The 17,838-nt window shown below is 40.9% G+C and overlaps 1 protein-coding gene across 2 annotated transcripts in view; it reads left to right on the top strand.

Moving 5' to 3' along the window:
* The window catches only part of LOC124716903 (putative mediator of RNA polymerase II transcription subunit 12), a 435,024-nt gene extending 423,618 nt beyond the window's left edge, over positions 1-11,406 (top strand). For both annotated transcript variants that reach the window (XM_047243461.1, XM_047243460.1), the window contains one exon: positions 7,425-11,406. In XM_047243461.1, the coding sequence (XP_047099417.1) occupies positions 7,425-7,474 (50 nt within the window). In that variant the 3' untranslated portion in view covers positions 7,475-11,406. The remainder of the gene's footprint in view (positions 1-7,424) is intronic.
* Positions 11,407-17,838: the final 6,432 nt, after the last annotated feature.

Here is a 17,838-nt window from a genome sequence, read left to right as displayed (position 1 = left end):
ACATTATGTTTGCTGTGGAACTCTCGACCATACAGCTCGGATGCTGGAACACGATACACCAGACATCACAGTTGTGAAGAAAAAGAAAGGGTGCATCATTGACATTGCCATTCAAGGTAGCAGAGTGCACGAGAAACATCTTGATAAACACGTCAGGAACGAGGACTTGAAAATTGAAATATAGCGACAGTGAAAGTGGTACTAGCGGTTCTCGACAAGGTGGGGGGACTGTCAAGAGATCTTAGTGGGCCCCCAGAAAGCAGTGGCACTGATAAAAATACTCGTGCACCAACTCCAAAAAGTCACTTCACTGGGGTCTCCACGAATTACCTGCCGATACGTTACGCAGTCCTAGATGCTTGATGAGTGTCCGACTGCTGATAAAATACGAAATTCAACACAATGATCTCATTTGCTGTGTTTACTTGTAATAATAATATAAATGTTCGTTCATAAGAAATCGTAACTCTCCAACTATTCTTGACCGATTGCTTCGAAATTTTGAGACAACGTTGCATTCCACTACGCGGGTTTTTTATAGATCTGTTTTTAATATATATACAAAATACATAAGTAAATATGTAATATATAAAGCGGAAACGTTATTACCAAAAATCTCGTAAAGTTATTTCCACGATACCCTAACGAACAGCGGTTTGTTCCCCGGTACAATCAAAATAATTGTTAAAGCGGAATTTTACGTTCCCATTCGTTACAGCGGTCCATAGTTAGTCCAGTGCGATATTCGTTTTATGGATTTGTATTAACAGGGATGGTAAGGGACGAAGAATAACCGGTACTCGAGCAGCGACTGACCAGCGCTGGCTCGCGGTGACTGCTACCGCCAAGCATGCTGAGTAGATGATGGATTGCTGTTTATTCTTTGTCTTTTGCTGTTAATATGCAACGAATACCGGAATAGAGTAATTCGGGACCGCTCTATCGAACGGGCACGCGAAATTCCGGTTTTGAAAGGAATTTGTTAGAGATAGGAAACAAACCAACGCAATCTGTTGACACTGGGCGTCCTGTGAACGACGCGTCGAGCAGTAATCGTTTGGGCTGTCTCCAGTTACACAATGTGAACACGAAAGTGCAAATATCTGCCGAAACCCCAAAGAGAGTGCACCCGATGACTCTTTGGAGAGGCGCCCGGTGTAAATGTACGGTATTTACAAAATTTATAATACTGAAATGGTGAAAGGAAACGGGAGAGTTGTATTTATGGCTTATAGACTTGTGATTAGAATACTCCTACACAATCGGAATTTGCGATAAAAATATATACGGGTAAAAACCGTCACTGTCAGAGAGAATGGGGGAAGACGAGATGGACAGAGGGGTGGGAGGAAATGAATATAGAAAGTGGAAAGGAGGAGGTAGAGAGAAAAGGTGAAGAGAAGATGGACACAGAAAAGGGGGACGAGGAGGTGATGGACAGCACGAGGGGGAGGGGAAGTTCAGGAGAACATGGAGAGAGAGGGGAAGGAGCGGAAGATGGACCTCTGCAAGGGGTGAGGAGAAGTTGGGCATCGAGAGGGGGAGGATGGAGGATGAGATGGGCAGAGAGAGAGAGAGAGAGAGAGAGAGAGAGAGAGAGAGAGAGAGAGAGAGAGGGGGGGGGGGAGGGAGGGAGGGAGTGGGTGATGGACAGAGAAAGGGGGAAGGAAGAGTAGAGGGGGGAGGAGATGATTAGAAAGTATGTCCAGTTACCATACATATTAGAAATGCGTGCTTTCTCTTTTCTTTCTTTTGCGTTTGGCCAGACTGAACCACAGCGTGGCTGGTAATAGCCGATAACAACAATAAAATAACACCCAACGCCGTCGTCATCGCATTCGTCATGATCATTATCAGCTTCCAAGGAATTAAACCAAGAACAGATTTCGTTCGAGGCCTTTGCCTTCCGAATACGAATGTAGGTTTAACAGGAAACGAATACAAAAAGTCAAATGAACCTGGAATCACGTTTTACGCAGCCTGTGGTTCTAGCTTGAGACACGAACTATTGGAATGAACAAACGTCATGGGATGCAGACAGGAACGTCGTTGTGGATGACGACTTAAAAAAAAAAAATAGTCCTTCATTCTTCTTCGAAACCATTCTGTGTGTGTAAGACGTCGACGTGAATGTAGTAGGGTGAGCTAACCAGACACCAAGTCTAGCACGGAGAACGGAACCCTGCGGTAGGTATTAATAGAGGAGGAGGAGGAGCAGGACGGATCTATTTTGAGGCCTGTCACTTACACCCGCTGTTTCCACAGAGAAGACGCGGAGAATTTTTATACTAGAGAGCGCGTAGCAACGCCTCTGTTTGCCTAAGTATCACAGGATGCAGTATGTTTCCGTCAATATTTAGTATCTATGTGCGATCTGCCGTCATCAGGGAAGATCAGTTTAGATTCCGATTGGTGAAATGTAGGAACGAGCGGAGCAAATCTACATTTACAGCATTTTTAGGTTTAGAGAGAGCTTTCGACAACGTAGCAAGGATAAAATACGAGGAGCAAAAGGTTATTTGAAACGTGTACAGAAACCAGACTGCAGTGCCGAGAGTCTTTGAATGTGAAAGGAAGTCGGTGGAAGGGGCTGAGACAGAGTTATAGCGTATCCACGATGTAACTCAATCTGTACGCTGAGCAAGCGTTAAAGGGAACTGAGAAGTAATTTGGAAGGGGTTCGAAACTTCAAGGAAAAGATGCTGAAACTTCGACTTTTTTGCCGATGACATTGTAGTCCTGTCAGAGACGACAATGGACTGGAAGATGGTGTCTTGAAAAGGAGCTAAAGGATGAACATCAACTGAAGTCAAACAAGGGTAACAGAATGTAGTCGAGTTAAAGCAGGTGATGCTGAGGCAATTAATTTAGGAAAGGACACACTTAAAGTATTGATGAGTTTCGTTATTTGTGTTGCAAAGTAAATTACGCTGGCCGAAGCAGAGAGAAAAGAAAATTCAGAGTGGTAATACCAAGGAAATAAATCTGAAGAGCAGAAATTCTTGAACATCAAAAAGTGGAGCTACATGTTATGAAGTCATTGCTGAAGGTTTCCGTGGAGTGTAATTTTGTAACCTTTTCTGGTTGGGTGTGCCAATGAGGGATGTTTCCCACCACAGGCAAAACGACCCACAAAACACCAACGAACGTGACGCTGGGCTGCGAGCGGTGACTCGTGCTACTTCAGCTGCAGCACACAAAAGCCTCCCGCACAGTGGAAACGGCGTCGTGCTCCGGACAGAGGTTACAAGCACGATCGATGCGTGGATAGGCACTTGCCGACACTAGACCACGCCTGGTATATCAGCACACGTTTCCATTCCGGGATGTGCGTTTTTTCGTCATTTGTAACGTTTTACAGTCTAAATCTCTACTGTGAAAATCACTCTGTGAAGTGCATGGCAAGGGGGTACTACCCAGTACGCCAGTTGATTAGGGCTTCTGGCCTTTTCTTCCGTACATAGCGCTCCGGTTCAGTGATTGCGTAAATACGCCTGTGCGCCCTAGGATTTGTCCAATCTTCGCTTTGCAGATCCTATGGGAGCGAAACGTAAGGAATTAAAATATATTCTTAGATTCCTCACTAAATTTGGTTCTTGAAATTTTTAAGTATGGTTCCACGGCTTAGGTGGCGCCTTTCTTAAAGTTTCTGCCAGTGCAGATTTTTCAGATCTTCCAGGAGACAAACAGACCTTGGACCAGTTGAGCAGTATTATATGCTGGGTCGCACGAGCACACTCTCCCACACTGAATTCGTTTTCCCAATGTTCTGCCAATGAAGCGAAGTCGGCCACCTGCCTTACCTGCTATTAGGCGTGTTGTGATCATTCTCTTTCATACATCTACATGAAGCCTCTAACAATACCACCACCACTGGCAAAGTAGCTTACAAATCAGATTAATAATGTTGCTCACGCAGCGTATGTTCGCTTTATCGGGTAACAACAAAGTTTTTGACTGTGGATGGTACCGTCAGAATGGAAATAATGAGGTCACTGTAAAATAGTCATTAATTTTGGCACTTATCTTGAATGGATTCCCACGTAGATTTCGTCGAAGTTGTTATGGCTCATCTTGTTGATTCTAGGGTGATTCCACTTTGACTGCTAGAAGATCCAGATCCTTATTTTAGCAATATTTGAAGACCTAACAAATGCATTTTTCAGGAAATTCTTAATGATCAAATAATCCCAGATCAGAACAATGGTATGATAATTTTTGACTTGGTGTTCACGATCCACATTTTTATTAAACTTCTTGTAAATTCACATATACTTCTTCTTAATTCTCACATCATCAAGAAAACTGTTTTGTATCAAACTTCATATATTTAATTTCCACTTTAACCAAACACAAGATTTGACTGTTCTTTTACAAAGCGAAATAACAACTTAACTTCAGCAAAGTGAAACAAAGACTGCTCTGTGCGCACTCGCGCCAAAACGGTTACAAGTAAGTCAAAGACTATGACAGTCTTATAGAAATGAATGCAGACAAGAACCATATAACTATAATATATCGATACATCGTAGTACCTATACACTAATAAAACCAAATGTGAATATTGTCACAAAAATACGTCTGTTACTTCGCACAAAAGTAGTACGATATTACTGGTATCGAGAACTGGGGTTGGAGTGCCGTAATGGTCAAGTAAATAGAGAACCATTACAAGAGCAATGAAACTGGTATACGCATGCGCATTCAAATACAGATATATTTAAACTGGCAGAATTCGGCGCTGCTGTCGGCAACGCCTGTATAAGACAACAATTTGTCTGGCGCAGTTGTTAAATCGGTTACTGCTGCTACAATGGCAGGTTATCAAGATTTGAGTGAGTTTGAGTGGTGTTATAGTGAGGTTGAGTGGTGTTATAGTCGGCGGACCAGCGACGAGACGCAGCATCTCCGAGGTAGCGATGAAGTGGGGATTTTCCCGTACGACCATTACATGAGCGTACCGTGAATATCAGGAATCCGGTAAAATATCAAATCTCCGATATTGCTGAGGCTGAAAAAGATCCTGCAAGAACGGGACCAACGCCGACTGAACAGAATCTTTTAACGTGACAGAAGTGCAACCCTTCCTCAAATTGATACAGATTTCAATGTTGGGCCATCAACAAGTGTCACCGTGTGAATCACTCAACGTAACATCATTGATATGGGCTTTCGAAACCGAAGGTCTACTCGTACCCTTGATGACTGCACGTCACAAAGCTTTACGCCTCGCCTGGGCCCGTCAACACCGACATTGGACTGTTGATAACTGGAAACATGGTAACTGGTTGGACAAGTCTCGTTTGAAATTTTATTGAGCGCTTGTATGGAGACAACCTCATGAATCCACGGACCCTGTATATTTACAGGGGGCTGTTGAAGCTGGTGGGACACGTGCAGTTGAAGTGATATGGGACCCCTCATATGTCTAGATACGACTCTGACAGGTGACATCCTATCTGATCACTTACATCCATTCATGTCCACTGTGCATTCCGACGGGATGGGGCATATCCAGCAGGACTATGCGACACCCCACACGTCCAGAATTACTACAGGAACACTCTTCTGAGTATAAACACTTCCTCTTGAGCATATCTGGAATGTCATGCAACATTGTGTACATAAGAGTTCTCCACTCCCTCGCTCTCTTACTGATGTACGGACAGCCCTGCAGGGTTCATGGTGTCATCCCCTCCAGCATATCTTCATACATTATTCGAGGCCATGCCACGTAGTGTTGTGGCACTTCTGCGCACTTGGGGGGCGGGGGCGGCTACATGATACTAGGCAGGTGTACCAGTTTCTTTGACTCTTCAGTGTACTAATTGTTATGTCCAGGTGTTTGTATGAGTTGACCAATTCCAATAACTATGGCTCATTGATGTTGGTGTTATAGGAAACTACGCGTTTTCGTTTTGTAATGTGAACTGTTCATATTTCTGAACATTTACAGCGAGTTAACAATCTTAGAAACAAACTGATGTCCAACAAAGAACTGACCAAATATTTGTGCGGCATTTTTCAGATAGTACTTCATTACAGATAGTGCAGCAGCTGCAAGAAGTCTCATGATGCTATTAATATTGTGTGCAAGGTCATTAACATGCAAAATGAACAGCAAGGATCCCAGTATATATAGCTGGGGCTTTTCTACTTCCGTCGAAGACGGTGCATCGTTTGATACCCCATATGACTGTACTTTCATTGACAGGTGTCGTTTTGCCAGTGTGTCAAGTGCTTTTCGGAAGTTAAGATGGTCTTCATCTCTCTGCCCTTGGTCCGTGTCTTGTGAGAAAACCACTAGCTTTGTTTCCACGACTAATGTTTCCGCAGTCCATTCCAGGTACCTTGTTTCAGTCCTGCTAAGTATATGCTGGAAGATTCTACAGCTCACGATTGTCATAGGTATTGGACGGCAGTTTTGCAAATGACTGCTGCCACTCATCGTGTAAATGGGTGTGACCTGTGGTTTCTTCCTACTATTTGGGCATGGTTTTTAATCAGGTTAAAAAGTAGTCGTGATAACACTGCAAAAAACTTCAAGATTTTTTGAGTATGGTGCAACTTGTCAGTCTTGCAGAATGTGTTTATCAATAAATATAAATTGTTAAAATCAGGTTATTCTTTTTGAAGCCCCCTTTGTACCTTCTGAAGCATTAGTACCATCTTTAAAGACTTGAACAAAAAAGGTTAACTGTTGGGAAACAAATCAGTTCTGAGGTTTTCTCAAGTAAATGTATGGCCCTGTGTTAATGATTTAGCATGCAACAGAACACTTGAATCGAGAATGTTGTATTGGTTCCTGATAAGCCATCCTGAATATGAACAATACGTTGTACTTTGAAGATACGTAATAGATCCAAAATGAATGGTGGTGGACAGGGGAGCAGAACCTTTGGAGGTAATGGTTTGCTGCATGGGACTGTACATCAAAATTCCTTACCCACAGTACAAATAGTGTGCACTGACATCAAGGAAGGAGAGCGAGAGATGGAGGTAAGTCAACAGAACTGGATCGTTCATGAAGAACAGGCACACAGGGTTGCTAGCAGCTGACTGTGTTGGTAGAGGCAGCTGTTGGTTTCGTAGTTGCTATCCAGTAATCTTAGTCCTCAAACTTAAACGAACTATTTTAGTGCTGTTGGCAGCATTATTAATCCCTCTGGTGAATCTCTAATTATGTTCTAATTTCTTCTCTTTCCTTTCTACTCACCTCTACCACCATTTTTAAAATTCTCGGTACGAGGAAGATATGCCTAAACATTGCCATTGCATTTTGTGATTATATTTATTCCTTTCATAGGATAACTGAACCTGTTGTACATCTGGTAGTCCAGATAAAGTACTTCTATTCTGTTAGTACCTGCACAGCTGTTTTATGAATGTTCTTATGACTCGATTAATACTATTTTTTTTTTCAGATAAAATCACTTTCATGTCAAAACTGGGACTGAAGAGGCGTCATCTATAAATGCTCTACTTGCGGATGAATTTGAAGAAGAATGAGGACAAGAGGAGCAACATTGCTGGCTAATATAGTATTCCAAAAACACCAAACCCTGACCGAAGAACACATGCGTGATGTGCTTCATTCAAACTGTATTGCTCGTTGTGACTTAAATAGTGGAACTAAAATAAAAATACTGTGCTGTTGCGTCTCGAAGTGCCAGAGCGATAGATGGGCATGTGCCATAATATAGGCAGTGGCTGAATGTGTTCGTGGAAAGTAGTGTTTTTAGTTTCATTATTACACATTCCACGCCACATGTTTGTAACCAGAGTGCTATAGTGATTGGTTCTCCAGTGTTGACTGAAAGGTTTTGTCGTTCCTTACACGGACATGTACACACACACACACACACACACACACACACACACACACCACATATAGGAAACTCTAAGTGTTTTACCATTTATAAGTATACAATAAGAAGAGAAGATTCTGGAGGTGCCTTATTTTGTCACACTTGGTGACACTTTTTAATTTTTTTGAAACATTAAATGTATCTCTATGTGTGTCTTTGTGTAGCTGACTGTAAAAGACGAAGGGTATCACACTTTTGTTATTTATTGATATGTTTCCCTTTATATGTATGTTGTATGTTTGTGTTTACCTCTATATATATGCATGCATGACACAAGTCTAGTACTTAAGCAGATTTTAGCAAGAGTTTAATGTAAGTGAAAAGGTTTCTAGCCAAAACAGTTTATAGTCTTACAGAGAATTGGGTTCAGTTTATTTACTATTTGATGTGCTTGCACAGTTCCAGTGTTTTCAGGAAGATTACAGTTTCAGTTGTGTCTGAAAATAACTACATACAGAAACTATAGTTAGTAGGAGTGATGACATATACTGTGAAAAGAACACTGTATCATATTCAGTGTAATGGGCAATTTAAGAATGTAACAACAAAGTAGTAAGTCGGGTTGCCCACTTACATTTCAATGAGTATCTGAAGCTTTCTGTGTAGTTGGCTGCCTGCTTGAAATATATTTGTGCTCCAAGTGAGAAATTGGGATCCATAACTGTTGTACCCATCAATTTTGACTATGTTATCATCAGTGGCTTATTATTTCATGCATCAGATTGAATAAGGTGTGTGTATTCCCATACCATATAGTTTCTTGTATCTGACATACCATAGTTTTAAACGGCATAAGCCAGGCTATGATTGAATTTGATTCCAAAATTGCTTTCTTTAAAAATGTGTTGACAATTTGACAGAACTAGTCATGCACAACATATTCCTACATGTTACATATAATTGTATTTCAAGGTTCAAGGCTGACTGCATCATAGAGTGGCCTTAATAAGTATTTCTTATGTTGCCAGGATAACAATTCACATAAGGTGGTCTTCACTCCTACACTTAGATTTGTACCATCCAATGTCAAATTTATGCCAAAGTGTATTATACCCCTATTAGCTGTTTTGTTTGAGACAAGTGATTCATTTCAATTTGTCTGTGGGCTTGTGTGGAGCTAAGTATAGTACTTACAAAAGGGGTGAGATCAGAAGATACATAATAACGACACTGTCAATGCCACATGAAGCAGCTTCAGTAAGGATGCATTCTAAGATCGTGAGACATGCTCTCTAATACTGAGGCGACAATCATGTAATCATCAAACAAATAAAACTAATAACCAAAGGAATCTTTTTATATGTTTCTTCATTTTTATTTTTGGAATACAGTGCCTGAACCAAAAAGAAAAGAAACATTGATGACCTCATTTTGCTTCATATGTAAGTCACCTAATCAATAAAAATAGTGTGTGAAGTTTTTCTACTTTGTCACATTAAATCTGCTGTACAGTGTTTCTTCACTCACAACTGATGTGTGTTCAGAAAATGCCTTTCAAGATCTCAAAACATGAATCACTCACCTTAATTAGCATTACAATAGCATAAATCTTCAGAGTGTCATCCTTCACTTCACAAATTGAGGAGAAAGTCTACTTTTGGGTTGAGTATCAGAATCAGTGATCTTTTAAATATGGAAGGTAATGAAATTTATGGCATTGTGGTGCTGGAGTAGTTGTCTCTATTTTTTCATTAAAGTATCAGGCATGTAAGAATGAGCAGCTGGATATTTCGAAAAGATACGGAAAATAATAAAGTGGAGAAATGAATAAATATTATAAATATATGTTTAACTGTCTGAGTAAGTTAGCCTGTTGCATGCTTTGAATTAAGTGCTAACAACTGTGAATGAACTGACCTGCCTCTTGCCTGTTGAAATTGTGCATTTTGTGCTCTGGAAGATATAATTTGTTTGAATTGGATTTCTAGAACAGGTGTTGGTAGTTTTCATATTAAATCTTTTATTGACTAGGTACATAATCAACTTCAGAATGTATGAAATTTCCTATACAGAAACACCCAAAGAGACCTAGCATATCTCATTTCACGAAGAATAATTGTACAATATTAAAATATCAGATGGAAATGTGCAATCACCCATAGTAAAAAGAGTGCCATGCACAATTTTTGATGAGCATTGTGTTCGGCACCTGTTACTGTTAACAGGAAGATGATGTGCAGTGCAACCCAGAGTGCAGTAGTAATGAAATAGAATACTTAGTAGTTGTGTTAAATAAGTGGAACTGTTGACACTTCAGGTGTGATATTGCTCATCTACTGGAATTATTTTACAAGCAACGGATTCAGTCCAGCAGGACTTGCAAATTTGAATGTCTACTACATACCTCTGTGTTTGCTGGAAGACAAATTAATTGGTGCAGATATTTGTCTACAATCTGTAGAAGTTCAAATTTAAGGCAAGATGTTAATACTGGACTCTGTTCCTCTTCAGCAGAAATTTATACCTTTGTTACATTCATTTGAAGTCATAGACTCAGTGTTGGTTTTTAATGTGTGTATTACATGCATATGTTGAAAGCCAAGTTTTTTGTTAACAAGAATGTATTGTTTTTTAACTCATTAATGTATTATTATTATTATTATTATTATTATTATTATTATCATTATAGTGACTGTGCTGCTGTTTATGTTGCAGTAACATTGAGGGTACTTCTTTGGACAAGTAGTTGATTTCTTTGTGAAGTTACGTTTTTGTTATTAGTAAACGAGAATATCTCAATATTACTGAAGAGGAATATAGATTGATTGCGGATGTGAATCCTAGTTATTTTATGGGAGACAATCTTGTTGTGAATATAAATATTTCTTTCAGTGTACTTCATTAATGTGTTAAAATAATGTGGTGTTATCAGTTAGTAATGCCTATATCTGCAGCATTTGTGTATGTGAAGTTATGCAGCATAAATATTCTTCATCCTTGACCATCATGCTATGCATGTGGTTCCTGCTTTTGGCATAATGTGGTATACCTGCTAACTCAGGTTGTAAAGCTCACATTTGCTGTTTGGTTCATATCTTCAGTGCTATATTGGCGTCAAAAAGACTGGCAGGCAATTGTTTGACACTGTGTTAAAGAAAATTATGTATTAGTTGGAACTACACTACGATTGTACCCAAGTGTGGATTCAAAGACCTTGAAAGAACTTGGCAGTAAGGCTTTTAATAATTAAAAATCTGTGAAACACTTTCCACAAAGGTAGAATGTTTTGAGACAATGTGGCATTACTGTCTGATAATCACTTTTTTATATGAAATGACCTGTAACTCTTATGTAATGTGATACTGAGCAGTACTTTACTCTCTGCAAGAATGGTGATTTTTTTTCCAAATGCAGTAAAGTCTATTATGTGCTCGACATTTGCATTAAATGAGTACCTTACAACTTGATGCTAACAAGACAATGTAATTGCTGTTTATAGCTGCACTCCAAAGCAGAATGGAAATACCTGTGTTTTGTTTTCCTTTCATGAAAAATACAAGCCAAGAATTTGGTAATGCAATAAAACTTTTTCACCATTTTTTGTAATTTGCTTATTTCTCTTAAGATTTAATGCGTGATGAATGAGAAACTAGGTCAGTATTTCGAGAGTGTGGGAGAATTCAACCAGTGTGGTATTAAAAGGAACGTTCTAACATTCATTTATAATGGTTCGTTGAAAATGTAAAAATAAAAAAAAATATGAATTTAATACTTCCTCCTGATAGACGAGGATGCAGTACCTTGAGCAGTATCATCCCTCTTCCCCTGTTTTGTGGTTATATCCACATACATATTCACCTTCCATAGAAGCATGAAATCAGTCATCACATTTCTGCCAGTCTAAAATGTGCTTTAAAAGCTAGAAAGGACAATGGTAACTTTACAAGAAGTAACAAAAAATATGGCTAAACATTCTGAGCATACCTCACATATAGAAGAATAAAATAAGGTGTTAAAAGACACCAACACGTTCTGAAGTTGCATTTCAGAAGAGGCTGCAGAGATCGCTGTAGATGACATGCTAATAAGTGGTTCCCAACCAAGTAAGGTATGGAACCCAGCATTTAGTGTGCTCAAAGCATGGCAGTCCATGGGAAGACCCATGTGTGTCATGCCAATGGAAGACCTGAGATCATGCCATATAGATGCACTTCTACATCAGTGGCCTCTCGATCCTCATGGTTGAGACATGGAGGGAGGGCCATGACTACAGATAGGCAACACCTTCCATTTCAGAGATCAGTTGAGAACCAGTTACACACTCACTTGAATGAACTGACCTTTTTTTTCCCTGTCTCACGACTCACCATCCACTTATAAAAATAAATGAAAGGAAGATGCTCCACCTTTTTAATTGAAGATCACTGCTCCTGTTATTTTAAACATTTTTGAAACAATGTATAAACAGAATTCATAATTTTCTATTATTTGCATTGTAGTTTTAAGTTTTCTGAAAGGTCATACATTTCGTTTTCAGTAAAAGCTCTGTTTGGAAAACATGATTGCCCTAAGCATGGCAGGTGATTTCGAGCTGGGAATGTTGCCCCTTATTGTTACAGTCATTTTAGAGCAGATATTTGGTGATAACAACCTTTCCTCTCCAGGAGACACCACCTGAAAGTAGCATTGTCCATGTGAGCAGAGAGGTTTGTGTCACCCATGCCAGACATGTCTTGAGTTAGTGAACCAAATGCAGCGCATGTCAGATTGCTCTTTCTTCTCACTGCCTACCCTTCATCCTTTGAAGAAAAGGGGAAATGAAACTGAACAGCTGTAGAGAAAGCAGTTCATCTAGAGAATGGTTACCCCAGAATTAAAAATGTTGGTCCCGCAGGTCGAGTGTCAGTGATGTGTTATCACCCCCCTCAGAGAAAACTTTTTAGTAAAAAACAGACTACAAGGAACCCTTAGAATTTCATAATACAAAATAGATGAAAACTGTGCGAACAAGGTATACAATTCGGAACATCAAATATTCGTAGTTGGCCGCGAGGGATTAGCCGAGCGGTCTAAGGCGCTGCAGTCATAGACTGTGCGGCTGGTCCCGGCGGAGGTTCGAGTCCTCCCTCGGGCATGGGTGTGTGTGTTTGTCCTTAGGATAATTTAGGTTAAGTAGTGTGTAAGCTTAGGGACTGATGACCTTAGCAGTTAAGTCCCATAAGATTTCACACACATTTGAACAAATATTCGTAGTTCATATAAAACGTGTCTCAAATTTATTCAAGGGGATTGAAAGATGCGGGATCGATTTACTCTCATTTTACAGAAGGCTCATCAAGACGATACTCGTACCCTTGATGTTGAAAAGTATAAACTGTTTTTAAGGGAGCTGTGAAAACCTGACACTTTGGGGATGGGGTTTTGTGTGAGCAAGGCTCTCGTTAGTGATCTCTAGGATAGTAGTATTACCAACAGAAATGAGATGTGAAATGCCATGCATGCACAGAAAAAAGCATATCCCAAATGAAAGATGAATTCTACATGGAACTGAAGGTAGTTGTGGATGGCATCCTAAGTAACAATGTTTAAGTCCTTCAGGGCAATGCTGAAGTGGAAAGACAAGATGTATTACTTATAACAACTGGGAAAGACAGTTTAGATGAGCTTAGCAACACCAATAGCATCAGTTTCACAACCTTTGCAACATTGAAAGGGATGTTCATCAACAGCACAAATTTTCAGTGGGAGGATATACACAAATCAACTTGAGGGTCACCAGATCGTAAAACAGATAGAAATTGCAAGTGACATAAAAGCTAAGAACGGGATAATGGATGCAAAGACAGTATAGGATGCTGAATGCAGGACTGACTGCTTCCTAGTGAAAAGCTGCTACCACCACTTACAGAGTCAGAAACAATCTTAAGAAATTAGTACACTACAACATAGATGCATTCGAAGATACTACAAAGTAAGTTAAATTTCAGCTCCAACTTGGCAACCGATTTGAAATTCTGCAGCGAGAGAATTCACAAAGGACGCAGAAGCGGTCTGGGAAAAAGTCAAAGATGCTGTAAATGAAGTGGCAAATGCAGTCACCAAGAAGAGGACAGGGGAAATAAGATTTGATTTGGGGACAAATGCGTTTTGGTATTATCCAGTAGGAGAAGCCAAGGACGGCTGGATACAAGGTGCAGATTTTGCTCGATGGATGCTTGAAGTACTGAGAACTAACCAAGCAATGCTGAGGAGAGCAAAGAGAACATTTGTCAAAGGAATGATAGAGGAGACTCAAAAGGATTTCTTTGGAAAAGAGTCACAAAAGATGTACTGTAAAATTAACTTCATTAAGAAGTTCATTAAGGACAATAACTGGACCATACTCACCAATATTTTAGACATTGCTGAGACATGGAAACAATGCTTCTGGGAGCTCCTCAACTATGATGAACCAGAAGATCTGTTCAGATTTCAACCTCCTGACATTATGCATTTAAATTAGCTATCACTCAAATTGAAAGAAATAATGAAGCAAATAATGCAGCTGAAGAAGAACGAAAGTCCAGCAGTAGATGGAATCCAAGCAGAAGTCATTCATGCTGAAGTGGAGAGACTCCACAAGAAAATTCACCAAATAATCAAGATGATCTGGATTATGGAGGAGACAAAATAGAATCCACCAACTACAGAGGAACTGCCCTCCTTGACATCTGCTATAGAATCTTGTGCAGTTGAACACTGGATAGAATCTAGCTGCTTGCAGAAGAGTTGGTTGGTAAATATTGGGGAGTTTCAGAAAGCACCATTTAACCGGGGACAACATGTTTCTACAGCAACAGTTTACTAAGAAGATGTGTGAATATGGTGGAGTCCTTCATATGCTTTTCATAACTTTCGGTTTAAGAAGGAATGTTACACCATCGACTGGGAGAGTCTTTTGAATTGCCTAACTGAGTTTAGAACACCCATGCAACTCAACAGCCCAGTTAGATTTTGTCTCACTTATTCAAAAAGCAAAGTGAAGCCTAGGAAACAAGCTACTGAGAACTTTTACATAAACAAAGTGTTGAGCCAAGGAGATGGTGTGTCATCAATATTTTTTAACCTGGTGCTCAGAAAGCTAATGAGAGAAACATTCCATATGGACTTAAGGGGATTCAGGCAGAGACAGAGAAAATCACACATCTCCCCTTAGCCAAAGATGTGTGTAGATGTGCAGAAGAACTGATGCATATGAGTGACAGCATGGAGGCAGCAGCGAGTGTGGTCATCTCCGTGCAAATTAATCAAAGACCATGTTTAATAAGTCACAGCTGCAAAATACTAACGCGAATTCTTTACAGACGAATGGAAAAACTGGTAGAAGCCTACCTCGGGGAAGATCAGTTTGAATTCCGTAGAAATATTGGAACACGTGATGCAATACTGACCCTACGACTTATATTAGAAGCTAGATTAAGGAAAGGCAAACCTACGTTTCTAGCATTTGTAGACTTAGAGAAAGCTTTTGACAACGTTGATTGGAATACTCTCTTTCAAATTCTGAAGGTGGCAGGGGTAAAATACATGGAGCGAAAGACTATTTACAATTTGTACAGAAAGCAGATGGCAGTTATAAGAGTCGACGGGCATGAAAGGGAAGCAGTGGTTGGGAAAGGAGTGAGACAGGGTTGTAGCCTCTCCCCGATGTTATTCAATCTGTATATTGAGCAAGCAGTAAAGGAAACAAAAGAAAAATTCGGAGTACGTATAAAAATCCATGGAGAAGATGTAAAAACTTTGAGGTTTGCCGATGACATCATAATTCTGTCAGAGACAGCAATGGACTTGGAAGAGCAGTTGAACGGAATAGACAGTGTCATGAAAGGAGGGGATAAGATGAACATCAACAAAAGCAAAACGAGGATAATGGAATGTGGTAGAATTAAATCGGGTGATGCTGAGGGAATTAGATTAGGAAATGAGACACTTAAAGTAGTAAAGAAGTTTAGCTATTTGGGGAGCAAAATAACTGATGATGGTCGAAGTAGAGAGGATATAAAATGCTGACTGGCAATGGCAAGGACAGCGTTTGTGAAGAAAAGAAATTTGTTAACATCGAGTATGGTTTTAAGTGTCAGGAAGTCGCTTCTGAAAGTATTTGTATGGAGTGTAGCCATGTATGGAAGTGAAACATGGGTGGTAAATAGTTTGGACAAGAAGAGAATAGAAGCTTTCGAAATGTGGTGCTACATAAGAATGCTGAAGATTCGATGGGTAGACCACATAACTAATGAGGAGGTATTGAATAGAATTGGGGAGAAGAGGAGTTTGTGGTACAACTTGACTAGAAGATGGGATCGGTTGATAGGACTTGTTCTGAGGCATCAAGGGATCACCAATTTAGTACTGGAGGGCAGCGTGGAGGGTAAAAATCGTAGAGGGAGACCTAGAGATGAATACACTAAGCAGATTCAGGAGGATGTAGGCTGCAGTACGTTCTGGGAGATGAAGCAGCTTGCACAGGATAGAGTAGCATGGAGAGCTGCATCGAACCAGTCTCAGGACTGAAGGCACAACAACAACAACATACTATTATTATTATGATGGATAATATTCATAATAAGCTGAAATGGAGAGTCCTGAATCAAGAAAGAATCGAATCGAATTCCAAGTTGAGTCACTGAGTGAGCCAAGAGTATTTCAAGGCGACTCAGTGCGTGAGGTGCCTTGCAACTTGCTCCATATGGAGTGGGGAACGGTATGGGAGCAGTGAGAGGATACCCAGTAGTGAATCAGCGAGTGACCAAAGAGCCCAAGGATCAGTGTGACGACAAAGTTGGGAGAAGTGAGTCAGTTTCTTGCAGCTTGCATCTTCCAGAGTGACGTAACAAGTGCTTTCACTCTGCTGAGCCTCTTTCATAGTGAAGTGTTAAATGGGCTTATATGCCAGCTGCTTGGAAACTGTCTTTTCTGAATTGATGCAGCATTCTAAAGAGCTGACATTTGTTTGTTTCTATTCTTTTCATAGTGCACAAAGCTGCTCTCAAAAATATGGTATAAAAACACACACATGTACATCCTCCATAATACACTCCTGGAAATTGAAATAAGAACACCGTGAATTCATTGTCCCAGGAAGGGGAAACTTTATTGACACATTCCTGGGGTCAGATACATCACATGATCACATTGACAGAACCACAGGCACATAGACACAGGCAACAGAGCATGCACAATGTCGGCACTAGTACAGTGTATATCCACCTTTCGCAGCAATGCAGGCTGCTATTCTCCAATGGAGACGATCGTAGAGATGCTGGATGTAGTCCTGTGGAACGGCTTGCCATGCCATTTCCACCTGGCGCCTCAGTTGGACCAGCGTTCGTGCTGGACGTGCAGACCGCGTGAGACGACGCTTCATCCAGTCCCAAACATGCTCAATGGGGGACAGATCCGGAGATCTTGCTGGCCAGGGTAGTTGACTTACACCTTCTAGAGCACGTTGGGTGGCACGGGATACATGTGGACGTGCATTGTCCTGTTGGAACAGCAAGTTCCCTTGCCGGTCTAGGAATGGTAGAACGATGGGTTCGATGACGGTTTGGAAGTACCGTGCACTATTCAGTGTCCCCTCGACGATCACCAGTGGTGTACGGCCAGTGTAGGAGATCGCTCCCCACACCATGATGCCGGGTTTGGCCCTGTGTGCCTCGTTCGTATGCAGTCCTGATTGTGGCGCTCACCTGCACGGCGCCAAACACGCATACGACCATCATTGGCACCAAGGCAGAAGCGACTCTCATCGCTGAAGACGACACGTCTCCATTCGACCCTCCATTCACGCCTGTCGCGACACCACTGGAGGCGGGCTGCACGATGTTGGGGCGTGAGCGGAAGACGGCCTAACGGTGTGCGGGACCGTAGCCCAGCTTCATGGAGACGGTTGCGAATGGTCCTCGCCGATACCGCAGGAGGAACAGTGTCCCTAATTTGCTGGGAAGTGGCGGTGCGGTCCCCTACGGCACTGCGTAGGATCCTACGGTCTTGG

This window comes from Schistocerca piceifrons, chromosome 9 (genome assembly GCF_021461385.2).
Source record: "Schistocerca piceifrons isolate TAMUIC-IGC-003096 chromosome 9, iqSchPice1.1, whole genome shotgun sequence".
NCBI lineage: Eukaryota > Metazoa > Arthropoda > Insecta > Orthoptera > Acrididae > Schistocerca > Schistocerca piceifrons.
This window is presented reverse-complemented; position numbering and strand designations above follow the sequence as displayed.